This window comes from Dendrobates tinctorius, unplaced genomic scaffold, assembly GCF_039654945.1.
Source record: "Dendrobates tinctorius isolate UK_male_01 unplaced genomic scaffold, ASM3965494v1 ptg000151l, whole genome shotgun sequence".
NCBI classification, from domain to species: Eukaryota; Metazoa; Chordata; class Amphibia; order Anura; family Dendrobatidae; genus Dendrobates; species Dendrobates tinctorius.
The window spans coordinates 21,385,139-21,399,768 of NW_027361818.1; the positions used below are offsets into that span (position 1 = coordinate 21,385,139).

The window sequence follows — 14,630 nt, forward strand, 5'->3', positions numbered from 1 at the left end:
AACATAGCTTTTCAGGGGAAGGATACAAAAAGTTGTCTCAGAGATTTAACCTGTCAGTTTCCACTGTGAGGAACATAGTAAGGAAATGGAAGAACACAGGTACAGTTCTTGTTAAGCCCAGAAGTGGCAGGCCAAGAAAAATATCAGAAAGGCAGAGAAGAAGAATGGTGAGAACAGTCAAGGACCATCCACAGACCACCTCCAAAGACCTGCAGCATCATCTTGCTGCAGATGGTGTCACTGTGCATCGGTCAACAATACAGCGCACTTTGCACAAGGAGAAGCTGTATGGGAGAGTGATGCGAAAGAAGCCGTTTCTGCAAGCACCCCACAAACAGAGTCGCCTGAGGTATGCAAAAGCACATTTGGACAAGCCAGTTACATTTTGGAAGAAGGTCCTGTGGACTCATGAAACAAAGATTGAGTTGTTTGGTCATACAAATAGGCGTTATGCATGGAGGCTAAAAAACACAGCATTCCAAGAAAAACACTTGCTACCCACAGTAAAATTTGGTGGAGGTTCCATCATGCTTTGGGGCTGTGTGGCCAATGCTGGCACCGGGAATCTTGTTAAAGTTGAGGGTCGCATGGATTCAACTCAGTATCAGCAGATTCTTGACAATAATGTGCAAGAATCAGTGACGAAGTTGAAGTTACGCAGGGGATCTATATTTCAGCAAGACAATGATCCAAAACACCGCTCCAAATCTACTCAGGCATTCATGCAGAGGAACAATTACAATGTTCTGGAATGGCCATCCCAGTCCCCAGACCTGAATATCATTGAACATCTGTGGGATGATTTGAAGTGGGCTGTCCATGCTCGGCGACCATCAAACTTAACTGAACAGGAATTGTTTTGTAAACAGGAATGGTCACAAATACCTTCATCCAGGGTCCAGGAACTCATTAATAGCTACAGGAAGCGACTAGAGGCTGTTATTTTTGCAAAAGGAGGATCTACGAAATATTAATGTCACTTTTATGTTGAGGTGCCCATACTTTTGCACCGGTCAAATTTTGTTTAAATGCAGATTGCACATTTTTTGTTAGTACAATAAACCTCATTTGGATCCAGAAATATAACTGAGTCCATCAGTTATTAGATATATGAAACTGAAATAGCTGTTGCAAAAACCAAAATTGTTATAAAGAAAAAAGGTTAACATTAATAGGGGTGCCCAAACTTTAACATATGACTGTATGTAGTATGTATGTAGTATGTATGTACTGCATGCTGTATGAATGTAGTATATATGTATGTAGTATGAATGTATGTACGTTGTATGAATGTAGTACATATGTAGTATGTATGTATGTTGTATGAATGTAGTATACATGTAGTATGTATGTAGTATGTATGTTTTTTTTTTGCATTCAACACATTAGCCAGATGGTGGGACTACTACTGTCCCATCATTGGCTAATGTGTCAATCACTGTCATTGTAGCAGGCATAGCCCGATGGGACTTGTAGTCCCATCGGACGATGCATGCACACACATGCACAGACCCCCGACAGCCCGCACAGACCCCCGGCAGGCCCGTACAGAGCCCCGGCAGGCCCATACAGACGCCGGCAGGCCCGCACAGACCCCCGGCAGGCCCGCACAAACCCCCGGCAGGCCCGCACAGACCCCCGGCAAGCCCGCACAGACCCCCGGCAGGCCCGAACAGACCCCAGGCAGGCCCGCACAAACCCCCGGCAGGCCCGTACAGGCCACCGGCAGGCCCGCACAGACCTCTGAGAGGCCCGTACAGACCCCGCCCGCACACACAGACACGCACAGTGCCCGCCCACGCACCGCCCACACTCTTCCCCCCCTCCCGAACTGGATGTGCAAGTAAAGAAAGGGGTTTTTTAATTCCTATATTTGTGCCGCATTGACTTGCATGGGTTTCCGGTATCGGAATCGGCGATACCCGATACTTTTTGGGTATCGGTCCGATATCGGATGGTATCGCTCAACACTACTCTTCTCCAAATCGTACCTCACAACCTGTGCACTCGACCCCATCCCATCCCACCTCCTCTCCAACCTCACCACCACACTTATCCCATCCCTAACCCACTCTTCAACCTATCACTAATGTCCGGTACCTTCCCTTCTGCTGGACATAGCGGTTGTGTCGAGGGTTGGCTTTTTAAGGATAGGCGTGATTGTGGCATGTTTGAAAGCAGAAGGGAAGGTAGCGGACATTAGCGATAGGTTGAAGAGGTGGGTTAGGGATGGAATAAGTGTGGTGATGAGGTTGGGGAGGAGGTGGAATGGCATGGGGTCGAGTGCACAGGTTGTGAGCTGCGATTTGGAGAAGAGGCAATTAAGCTCATCTTCAGTGATGTTGGAGAGGGAGGTTATGGGGCTTGGGCATTGAACTAGTATACAAAAAGGTTGTGGTGGTTGAACAATGAAGACTTGCCTTGTTTGGTCGATCTTATTTTTGAAGAGTGTGGCAAAGCCTCAGCAGAGATGAGGGAGGTTGGAGGGGGCAGTGGTGGGCAGAGAAGGGAGTTGAAAGTTTTGAATAACTGTTTGGGATTGTAGCATTAGGGAAGATACGAGGGTTGTGAAGTAGGCCTGTTTAGCAGAGGTGAGGGCAGATTTGAAAGCGAGTGTTGCCTGTTTGAATGCAGTGAAGTCATCTTGTGAATTTGTTTTCTTCCAATGCCTCTCTGCAGCCCTGGACACTTGCTGGAGCTTTGTAGTGGTATTATTGTGCCAGGGTTGTCTGTTGGTATGTCGCATTCTGCCATGAACGAGAGGGGCAACCGTGTCAATAGCTGATGCGAGAGTGGCATTGTAGAAATCAGTGGCACTTTCTGTGTCTTGGAGTGAGGATATGGATGCCAGTGGAAGAATAAAGTCAGAGAGCACGTGGGTGTCTAGGTGTGCAAGGTTTCTGCGGGGTGCGCATGTTGCTGGACATGGGTGCCAGGATAGGAGGACAGGGATGAGAAAGATAGTAGATGGTGGTCAGAGAGAGGGAGAGGGGAGGTGGTGAAGTTAGAAAGAGAGCAGAAGCGGGTGAAGACCAGTTCTAATGTGTGTCCGTCTGTGTGGGTGGCTGAGGAGGACCACTGAATAAGTCCAAAGGATGAAGTAAGGGACAGGAATTTGGAGGCTGCTGATTGAAGGGTGTCAGTGGGGATGTTGAAGTCACTCATGATGACAGTGGGAATGTCAGTTGAAAGAAAGTGAAGAAGCCAGATAGAGAATTAGTCAATGAAGGCAGTGGTCGGGCCTGGAGGTCGGTATATTACGGCCACTTGGAGGTTGGAGGGAGAGTAGATGCGGACAGAGTGGACTTCAAAAAAGGGGAGGATTAGGGAGGGAAGAGGTGGGATTGGGTTAAAGGTGCAGTTGGAAGAAAGGAGAAGACCCACTCCTCCACCGTATCTTTCCAGGGCGTATATATCAGCAGAAGTTGGTGCTCCCCTCAAAGGAAGGGGGATCACACTCAAAGACTGCCGACCCAACAAGGAGGGTCACCCATTTATACATTAGGTGATCTAATGGATACCTTTTGAGGACTGCCTGGATAGGCATTTGTTTTAATAGACGAGTGGACATTTCCTCCATACAGACTTGGCTTACAATAAGCTGTTGCGGTTCATTGTTAGCACAGGCCAAGCTAGCTATTACTTTATTTGGAATGTTGTTTCATTTCATTTGTTTAGCAGTAAAAATTGGGACAGATGAGTATTACACAGCCTGTTTGCAGTGTATGAAGAATAAAGAAAAAGGCGATAGTATGGTGCTGTTACTCTCGTATCAATTCCCAGTCACATTGGGTGACTATATTGTTTCCCCATCCTCATAAATCAAATTGTAAATTGCAAAAATTCTTGAGGACGTGCAAATTGCTAAAATATTTGGGGATCTGCAAATTTCTAAAATTCATGGAACACGAAAATTGCTAAAATTCTTGGGGACCTGCAAATTGCTAAAATTTTATGGGTTCTGCAAATTGCTAAAATTCTTGGGATCTGAAAATTGCTAATATTCTTGAGGACCTGCAAATTGATAAAATTTTTGGGGATCTGCAAACTGCTAAAATTTTGGGGGATCTGCAAATTTGCAGAAATTCAACTCGAAGTTGATACTCTGTGGATCAATCCACTCATCTCTAGTCACATGACAAATGATAGAAAGCTATTTTTGGAGCTTCACAAGGATATAATTCCATCTTCACACATAATCTTGCTGATGGGAACAGAATAAATACAGAAGGAACTGGATGAGCAGCGCTCAGGTGCCCAATTAAACATGGACAGAATTTTGCCTTTCTGTATTAATAAAAAAGATGTGTTGAATATTCCTATTCCACAAAAGAGACAGATGAATTTCTGTGCTCATTCATGTGGGTGAGATCATAGTCAGTTTTGAAGGAGAGCAGGAAAAAACAGGAACGAAGCAAGTTTGAATGAGAATTTTGAAACCAATGATCTTGGAAATCTAAACCATTACCTGGAAATTGAGATATAGTTAGGAATAAAGCAGTTCTCTGAATGTAAAGCACAAAATACAAGAATAAGTTGCTAAATGGCAGTCTTTAAATGAAACCAGGCACTTGAGGAAAATCATCATCCAAAACAATTTATTCTTAAATTGCAGAATATAGGGAGGCAAAAGGAATATTTCAACCCATCACCACTGATGGAAGACTGGCATTACAGGGGTAGTAGGATGGAAATGGTCTTCTTTATAGAAGAAAACTTCAACTCAAGTGACATATATTTGTTGGAGCAACTCTAAACCTCAATAAAGACCCTTTATCGAGCCTTGAGACATGACTCATGTCAAAAGGCAAACCAATGTCTCAATCTGCAGGCACAATGATTCGAGATTTTGCTCAGTGCAAAAAATGAGATCTGATTTGGCTGCATGAAAGGTCTCTGACTGGGATGCAAGAGGTAACGTTTCTCTTTATGGAGAGTGACTTGCCAGGGTAAGGAGGCTTTAAAGACTGCACAATGATCATCTGGTAAATTAAATTGTCTCTTTAAAGAGGAAGTGAGTAGGAGTAGAGAAATAGAGTAGAAACACTTTTTAGGCACAAACTCAGTAAAGCATACAATGTACTGAATAGTTTACAAAATCAACTGCTTTCTGTGCGGCTTTTCTAATATCTGCGTTTCTCAGAGTGTATATAATAGGATTGATGAATGGAGTAAACACAGTATATAGCAGAGATAGGATCTTACTTGTAGTAAGTGTTCGGCCTTTTGTTGGGACTATATAAACTATGAATATTGTCAGGTAATATATGGAGACCACAGTGAGGTGGGAGCTACAGGTGGAGAAGGCTTTCTGTCTACCGGTACTGGATGAGATCTTTATGATTGCTAAAACTATATAGGTATAAGACATTATAATGATTGTGGTTGGGATTATTAATATTGGAATACTCAGTAAATAAATCTCCAAGTGAACAATGAAGGTGTCAGAACAGGCAAGTTCTATCAAAGGGACAATATCACAGAATAAATGGTCAATGATATTTTGTCCACAAAAATTCAAATTTGCTGCTTCCATGAAGTCAATTAAAACTATAAACCATCCAAACATCCAACAGATGACAGTCAGCATCATACAATGTCCACCCGTCATTATAGAGGTATAACGTAGGGGATTACAGATGGCCACATATCTGTCATAAGACATCACTGTCAGAAGAAGACATTCAAAAGTTTCTGAGGCACCAAAAACGTAAAGCTGAAAAATGCAGGTGTTAAAAGTAATGGTTCCACCATTGTTCAGTAGGATATGGAGCATGTAGGGGACAATATCGGTGGGTAACAAGATGTCGTTGATGGACAGTTGTGAGATGAAGAAGTACATTGGAGTGTGGAGGTTCCTGCTGGTGGACACCAGGGTGATGATCAGGAGATTCCCACATATTGTCCCACAGTAAATCACGAGGAGAAGACAGAACAGGAAAATTCTTAAACCTTGACTGACTTGAAATCCTAAGAGAAAAAATTCTGTGATCACAGTCAGATTGTTTTCCTGTGAGAAGAACAAAAAGCTGTGAGTCTCCTCTGTGCCCTTTATATGGAGCTCCTGAGATAAGCAACTGATCCAATAGACTTACAGACGTAGACAAATGGAACTCTACAAATAACGTACAATATTGATAACTTCTCACCGACACATGCTGTATTTCCCATATATCTCAAGAACATACACCGCTGTAACTGGGAATTTTATACATTACTACATCTACCGACAAAGTGTTATTTGTGGTAAATATAAGAATGTAAAACTATCACCTTTTTATTAAAGACATTTACTAATTAAATCTCTGACTTTTAGGAGTAATTTTGTCCTGAATAATTTAATTGAAGACACTCACACCAGATATTTCTTTGCTCCTGATATTCATACTTAGATCAGTATTTCTCCCATTCTGTTCAGTTCTCTGGGGGTTTAGTGATAATGTCAGGCAGCAGTGTGGTCAGAGTCCAGAGGCAAGTGAGGCTCCGTGATGCTTCCTTGGATATTTATGTAGAATCAGAAGACAAGGAACCTTCTACAACTCCCAGCAGATATTACTACTACAGACTTATGAGTCTCCATTGCTCTCGTCTTTGGGGGCAAAAACAAAGAAAAATAATTAACAATTTTATTTCAATGCCGATTATTTTCTTTTTCAGAATACATGATACAAAGTTTAGCTATAAGTGACATCAACGTGGAGATGAAAAGTTTCACAGTTAAGAGAAAAAGAAAAGCAGGTTGGTAATAATGTATAAAGTACAGAATACAGAGGCTGTTCTATTCTAGAAATGACATAGTCATATAAATATATATATATATGTATGTAGTCTAAATGAGTTGATCCTTTCATTCCTAAATCATTAAGTGAGGATCTGTCTGAAGCTGTCAGCAGGACCTCGGGGAACATTGACCTTCAAATTTTAAACTCTTTATTGAAATGTACCATTAAAAATGGGCTTCTAGAGTTGCTTTAAAAAATAGTTTCAGAAGAAAAGCAAGAGCAAGTTTGAGATAAGAGCACTCAAACTAATGGTGTCAATTAGAGTTGAGCGAAAAGGGTCGAAAAAATTGAAAAGTCGCCGACTTTCGCCAAAGTCGGGTTTCATAAAACGAAACCCAACCTTAGCGTGAGGTCGTCCACGAGGTCGGCGACTTTAGCGCCAAAGTCGCGTTTCAAAAGATGCTTCAGCGCCCTTTTTGCAGCCAATCAGGAAGAACGGACACTGTGGGCAATGTGATGACATAGGCAGCGGTCACCACCATCTTGGAGAAGGGCATGCAAGTGATTGGCTTGCTTTGTGGAGCGTCACAAGGGGTATAAAAGGCCGGGGACGCCAACCGCCATGTTACTCATGTTGATCTCAGAATAGGGAGAGCTGCTGCTGCTGCTGCTGATTCTGTAGGGAGAGCATTAGGCAGGGCAGAAGATACCAAAAACTGATTCTGCTGCTAGCGATTTTCCCTGTACAACACACCAGTCACTGTGCAGTGCAAGGGGAGGCTATATTTTGGTGCATCAGCTCTGTTGGTTATTAGGCTGCCTTTTAAGGCTACCTGGTAGCTGCATTGCTGTGTGCACACTGCTGTGCAAACTGCTTTTTTCAAAGCAATCCAGATTTTATTGCTTTGTCCTTGTGAGTTACTGAGCGTTCATTTTTCACTTTACACTCCTCATATAGTACCGTGTAACGGCTGTTATCACGGCCACAGTGAAGCTATCTGTGTGTGACTCTGTAAGGATAAGTCGAGGAGTTGTTCCGTTCTTACAGACCTCCACCTTATAGTTTTGTCTGGTTTTCAAAGAGTGTAGTATATTTGCTGTTTGATTACATTCAAAACTGTAGAGTGACAGCGTGTGTCAGTCCGTATACTAAAACACGGAGCTTGACAATTTAACATACACCGGACAGCGGTGTACGTGCACGCTCCTCTCTCAGTACCGTGTAATGGCTGTTATCACGGCCAAATTGAAGCTAAGTGTGTGACTCTGTAAGGATAAGTCGAGGAGTCGTTCCGTTCTTACATACCTACACTCTAGGGAGATTCCAATCCTGCCCTGTCCTATATAACATTTTTCACACCAGCCAAATTCAGCCTGTGATACATCGGTGTGATATACACTGGGCCTGACACAATACATCAGTGTCCAGAAGTGTGTAAGGACATTCCATTTCTTCCATCCTATATAACATTTTTCACACCAGCCATATTCAGCCTGTGATACAGCGGTGTGATATACACTGGGCCTGACACAATTCATCAGTGTCCAGAAGTGTGTAAGGACATTCCATTTCTCCCGTCCTATATAACATTTTTCACACCAGCCAAAATCAGCCTGTGATACAGCGGTGTGATATACACTGGGCCTGACACAATACATCAGTGTGCAGAAGTGTGTAAGGACATACCATTTATCTCGTCCTATTTAACATTTTTCACACCAGCCAAATTCAGCCTGTGATACAGCGGTGTGATATACACTGAGCCTGACACAATACATCAGTGTCCAGAAGTGTGTAAGGACATTCCATTTCTCCCGTCCTATATTACATTTTTCACACCAGCCAAATTCAGCCTGTGATACAGCGGTGTGATATACACTGGGCCTGACACAATACATCAGTGTCCAGAAGTGGTAGGAGAATTAAATTCTCCCCTGTCCTACATACACCTTGTAGATTGTTTTACAGTTCCATATCGTTGGTGGAATTGTGGGTACATTTTTTAAGAAAATGAGGAAGTTTTGTGTAAGAGGCCGTGTTAGTGGGCGGCGGTTGCCAGCTGGTAATGATGGTGTTGGTGTTGGATCTGCTGGTAGTGGCAAAAGCAAAATAACACCTAATGCAGGAGGTGTTGAGCCTGCGTCATCGTCTGACTCCACAAGGCTTCGAAGGCTCCCTTTTCTGGGAGTAGGTAAACCACTTTTAAAGCCGGAGCTTCAGGAACAAGTTTTGGCCTACATTGCTGACTCGGCCTCCAGCTATATCATCTCCTCTTCTGAACTTTTAAAAAATAAAAGCACTGAGTCGTCTTTGGAGGCTCATGGTCATGAACCACACCTTTCTTTGTGTCCTTCACCCCAACCCAAATTGAAGGATGCGGCAGTCCACACTACAGATTACTCCATAGAGCTGTTTTCACATACCATGCCTGGGTTATCAAGTGAAATGGTGAATTACCCAGGCCAAGATGAATCTGACATGGAGTGCACTGATGCACAGCCACTGATAGATGATTCCGCTGGTACATTTACTCAGAGCACGACATTGTCCTCGCAGTGTACAGAGCCAGATTCTGACCCTGATGAAACTCAGGTGCCCCTTCCCGCATACTATACCACCATACACAGTGTCACAGAGGAAGGTGCACATGACATTGAAGAGGAGGTGATGGATGACCCAGTTGTTGACCCAGATTTGCATCCATTGGGGTAAGAGGGTGCCGCTGCCAATAGCTTAGAAGAGGAGGAGTAGCATCGGCAGCAGGCATCGACATCGCAAAAGCTGTTATCTGGCAGGCACGGAGCAGTCCAAAACCAGGTTACAAAAAGCCGAAAAGTTGCTGGACTGCTTGGCCAGATGGTCAAAATAGCACAGCGTGCAAGGACGCCAAACGTCTTCCATAGTAGGAAGAGTGCAGTGTGGCACTTTTTTGAACAAAATCCTAATAACCTTGGCCTGATCATCTGTAAGAAGTGCGCAAAGTCCTTTAGCCGAGGGAAAAATCTGAAAAATTTGAACACCAGTTGTATACTTAAACATTTAACCACCATGCACTTGCAAGCGTGGACGGAACACCAAACCTCGAGTACCACATGTGAAAATGCTCCCAAAGAAGGTAGTCAGCAACGCTCCATTGTTTCCCCCACTGTAAGCCCACTGGTTAGCACAGCAGCAAATGTTGAGGTGTCGTTGCAAGGCCAAAGCTGTCAGGGAATCACAATGTTATATCAACAAAAGACTGAATCTAGGCCATCAGAAAGAACACCAACTTCATCACCATCATCAACCCTCTCTCAGTCCGCCCTGTCCACCGCTAGTTCCACCATATGCAGCTCTCAAGTCCAGCTCACCCTGCCAGAGACTATGAGTAGGACAAGAAAGTACTCATCCTCTCATCCGCGTACACTGGGTTTGAACGCCCACATAGCCAAACTAATCTCGTTAGAGATGATGCCCTATCGGTTGGTGGAAAGCACAGCTTTCCGCGAACTCATGGCCTATGCAGTACCACGCTATGAACTAACCAGTCCCCACTTCTTTTCTTGCAAAGCCATCCCAGCCCTCCACCTTCATGTGAAAGACCGCATCGTCCATGCACTCAAGCAATCAGTGAGTGGAAAGGTGCACCTTACAACTGATGCATGGTCCAGAAGGCATGGCCAGGGCCGTTACGTGTCCATCACTGCGCACTGGGTTAATATGGTGGATGCAGGGTCCACAGGGGACAGCGGTGGTGGGACAGTGCTGTCTAGCCCAGGGTATAGGAAACAGTTGGCTGTAGGCATTCGACCCTCCTCCTCCTACTCCTCCAGAAGCGAAAGCTCGTCCCCAGAGCGCAGTCGCAGCAGCACTCCATCCGCAGCTGCCAGTGTTGCACACGAGGTGCCCCCCTATCGATCAGCTAGTGGAAAGCATCAGCAGGCTGTGCTGAAGATGATATGTTTGGACGACAGACATACCGCGGAGGTACTGGCCAACTACTTTCAGCAAGAAACTGAGTCATGGCTGGGCAGTGTACATCTTGAGGCAGGCAAGGTAGTTAGTAATAATGGCAGTAATTTTGTGGATGCCATAGCCCTTTCAAAACTCAGACATGTACCTTGCTTGGCTCACACCTTGAACCTGGTGGTGCAGTGCTTCCTCAATAATTATCCGGTGTTAACAGGCCTGCTCCAGAAGGTTCGAAAACACATCCGCCGTTCGCCCATACACTCCAGTCGTATGCAGAAGCTGCAGCGATTGCTACACCTTCCAAAGCACCGGCTAATTATCGACGTTACAACAATGTGGAACTCCACCCTGCACATGGTTGAGCGGCTGTGCGAATAGAGGCAGGCTGTAATGCATTTGTGGGAGGATACCCGGACAGGCATTTTGAGGGCAGACATGGAGTTGACCGGTGTGCAGTGGTCAAAGTTGAAAGACCTCTGTAAAGTCCTTCAGTGTTTTGAGGAATGCACATGGCTGTTAAGCGCAGACGACGCCATCATAAGCATGAGCATCCCACTTATGCGTCTGCTCATGCAAACTTTGACGCACATTAAGGAGCAGGCGTCTGCAGCCGAGGTTGACGAGGAGGAGGAGGAGGAGGAGGGAATCCTTGCTGACAGTCAGCCATTGTCTGCTCCGGGACCTCTCCTGGATGAGGTGGAGGAAGAAGAGGAAGAGGAGGAGGAGGGTGATGATGGGGATGATTATTTAGGGGAGGAGGATGCTTCTCGTGTGTCCAGAGAAAATGTTGGCGTGGCAAGGTCTGGTACAGGGTTTGTGTGTGACTGGAGGGTTGTGGATTTGCCAGAAAGTGCTCTTCCACCCAGCAGTCGCACTGCATCATTCACACCGGGAACATTTGCCCACATGTCAGATTATGCGTTGCAGATCCTAAAAAGGGACCCCCGCATTGCCAAAATGATGAACGATGACCACTACTGGTTGGCCAGCATCCTGGATCCACGCTATAAAGGCAAATTCCAAAACATCATGCCACACGACAACCTTGACTGAATATTGGCTTACAAACAAGAAACTCTGGTAAACAGGTTGGTTGAGGCATTCCCAGCACACAGCAGCGGTGATGGTTCTCACACGAGCCGTAGGGGCCCAGGAGCAGCTTGGAAGAGGTGTTCGTGGTGCACACAGCAGAAGTGGCGTTGGAGAAAGGGGTTTCATGACCATGTTGTGGACTGATTCTTCAAGTCCCGCTCAAACGACTGGTAATACTGCATCGATCGAAAGTGACAGGAGACAGCACTTGTCAACTATGGTTACAAACTACTGTTCCTCCCAGGTCGATGTTCTCCCTCACAGGTCACTCCCCTTTGGCTATTGGTGCGCTAAACTGGACACCTGGCCTGAATTGGCACAATATGCGTTACAGGAGCTCACTTGCCCAGCTGCAAGTATGCTATCGGAAAGAGTCTTCAGTGCTGCTGGATCAATCCTGACAGAAAAAAGGACCCGTCTGTCGACCCAAAATGTGGATGATCTAACCTTCATTAAAATGAACCATGCATGGGTTTCCAAGGATTTTGTCCCACCTTCCCCTGATGACACATAGGTTGACAGAAAAATGGCTTGCTTTGGTCCACCTCTTCCTGGGACTTGACCAATTTCGCCTTTTGCATTAGCTGAATGTCCAACATCAACATATGCCACTTTGTAAACCTCCCTAACTGGGCTGCCTCCCCCCCATGGCCGGGGTCACCACCTAGTGCACGCAACCGTGCGAGTGCCGTTGCCCTGGACCGGTGGGTAGGCCGACTCTTGGGCGCGGGCACTGGCACAGGGTCCCTCATAGTGCAATCAAGTGTCTCTGACGGTGGTGGTGCACACCCACCGTCAGACACACCGCCGTACTATGAGGGGCCCAGTGCCAGTACCGCCGCCCACGAGTGGGCCACCCTTGCTTGGCCAGGGCCCCAGCATTTGCAATCTTTACCTCTCCCTGCTCCTCCGCTGTGTAGTCTGGGCTGTCAAATCCATACTGGGCCTGACACCGTCTGAGCCTGCCTCCTGATCTATCTATAATAATAAATGCCCTAACCAGCTTACGGTTGTAACAACTTCCGTCCAGTTGTAACCGGTGACGTCACCACACACACACACACGCACATGTTAACCCTCAACACACCACACCACCTCAACACACACTCCTCTCACCTTTCACCTCCACTCATGTCCACTCACTCTTTCACTCCACATACGTTCCTTTCTCTCACTCCGTTTCTCATACTCACACCGTCATCGTCGCTGCCCCGACATCTTCCTCCGCCGCCGCGATCCAGGATCCAGACGTTCTCCAGGCCGCCGACATGTTCTTGCGGGACGCCATCTTGGATGTCATGAAGTCCCGCGAGATTCAAGATGGCGTCGCCGCAACAATATGTCGCTGGCGTGGACGACATCGGGATCCAAAAAGATGGCATCTCGCGAGATTACGCCGACGCCATTTTGGATCCCGATGTCGCCCATGCCAGCGACATGTTGTTGCGGCGACGCCATCTTGAATATCGCGGGACTTCACGACATCCAAGATGGCGTCCCGCAAGAATATGTCGCTGGCGTGGGCGACATCGGGATCCAAAATGGCGTTGGCGTAATCTCGCGAGATTTCGCCGACGCCATCTTTTTGGATCCCGATGTCGTCCATGCCAGCGACATGTTGTTGCGGCGACGCTATCTTGAATATCGCGGGATTTCACGAAATCCAAGATGGCGTCCCGCAAGAACATGTCGGCGGCCTGGAGAACGTCTGGATCCTGGATCGCGGCGGCGGAGGAAGATGTCGGGGCAGCGACGATGACGGTGTGAGTATGAGAAACGGAGTGAGAGAAAGGAACGTATGTGGAGTGAAAGAGTGAGTGGACATGAGTGGAGGTGAAAGGTGAGAGGAGTGTGTGTTGAGGCGGTGTGGTGTGTTGAGGGTTAACATGGCAAGAGGTGTGAGGCTGTGTGCACACGCTGCGGATTTTGCTGCGGTTCCGGCCGCTGCGGACCCGCAGCAGTTTTTGCTGCGGTGTACAGTACCATGATTCCCTATGGGAATCAAAAACCGCAGTGCAGACGGTGCGGAATTTTCCGCGCGGATTATCTGCGGTTTTCAATCCGCAGAAAGAATTGACATGTCAATTCTTTCAGCGGATTCTCCTGCGGTTTGCCATCTCTATTGAGGAGATGAAAAACCGCAGGGCAAAACCGCAGAGCAATCCGCAGGTAAAACCGCAGGTCTTTTGACCTGCGGTTTCACCTGCGGATTTTACAAAATCTGCGCGGATGAATCCGCACCTAATCCGCAGCGTGTGCACACAGCCTTAACGACGTCGGTGAAATCTCGCGAGATTTCGCCGATGCCATCTTGCATTCGTGAAATTGCGTCATTTACCTCACGCCGACTTGCTGTGCGGACGCTTGGCATTGCCTGTACCACCATAACTACTGCTGCCTTGGTCCTATGCCTGTTTACTGCCGGTGTCTAATTACAGGGCCAATTTGCCTATACTGCCATAACTACTGCTGCCTTGCTCCTCTGCCGGTGTCTAATTACAGGGCTAATTTGCCTCTACCGCCATAACTACTGCTGCCTTGCTCCTCTGCCGGTGTCTAATTACAGGGCCAATTTGCCTATACCGCCATAACTACTGCTGCCTTGCTCCTCTGCTGGTGTCTAATTACAGGGCCAATTTGCCTCTACCGCCATAACTACTGCTGCCTTGCTCCTCTGCCGGTGTCTAATTACAGGGCTAATTTGCCTCTACCGCCATAACTACTGCTGCCTTGCTCCTCTGCCGGTGTCTAATTACAGGGCTAATTTGCCTCTACCGCCATAACTACTGCTGCCTTGCTCCTCTGCTGGTGTCTAATTACAGGGCCAATTTGCCAATACCGCCATAACTACTGCTGCCTTGCTC

At 46.5% G+C, this 14,630-nt stretch overlaps 1 protein-coding gene across 1 annotated transcript in view; it reads right to left on the reverse strand.

Moving 5' to 3' along the window:
- Positions 1–5,062: 5,062 nt before the first annotated feature.
- The window catches only part of LOC141050042 (olfactory receptor 5G9-like), a 38,891-nt gene continuing 29,323 nt past the window's right edge, over positions 5,063–14,630 (reverse strand). Inside the window, exon 2 of the mRNA XM_073546877.1 lies at positions 5,063–6,010. Coding sequence (XP_073402978.1) covers positions 5,063–6,010 — 948 coding nt within the window. The remainder of the gene's footprint in view (positions 6,011–14,630) is intronic.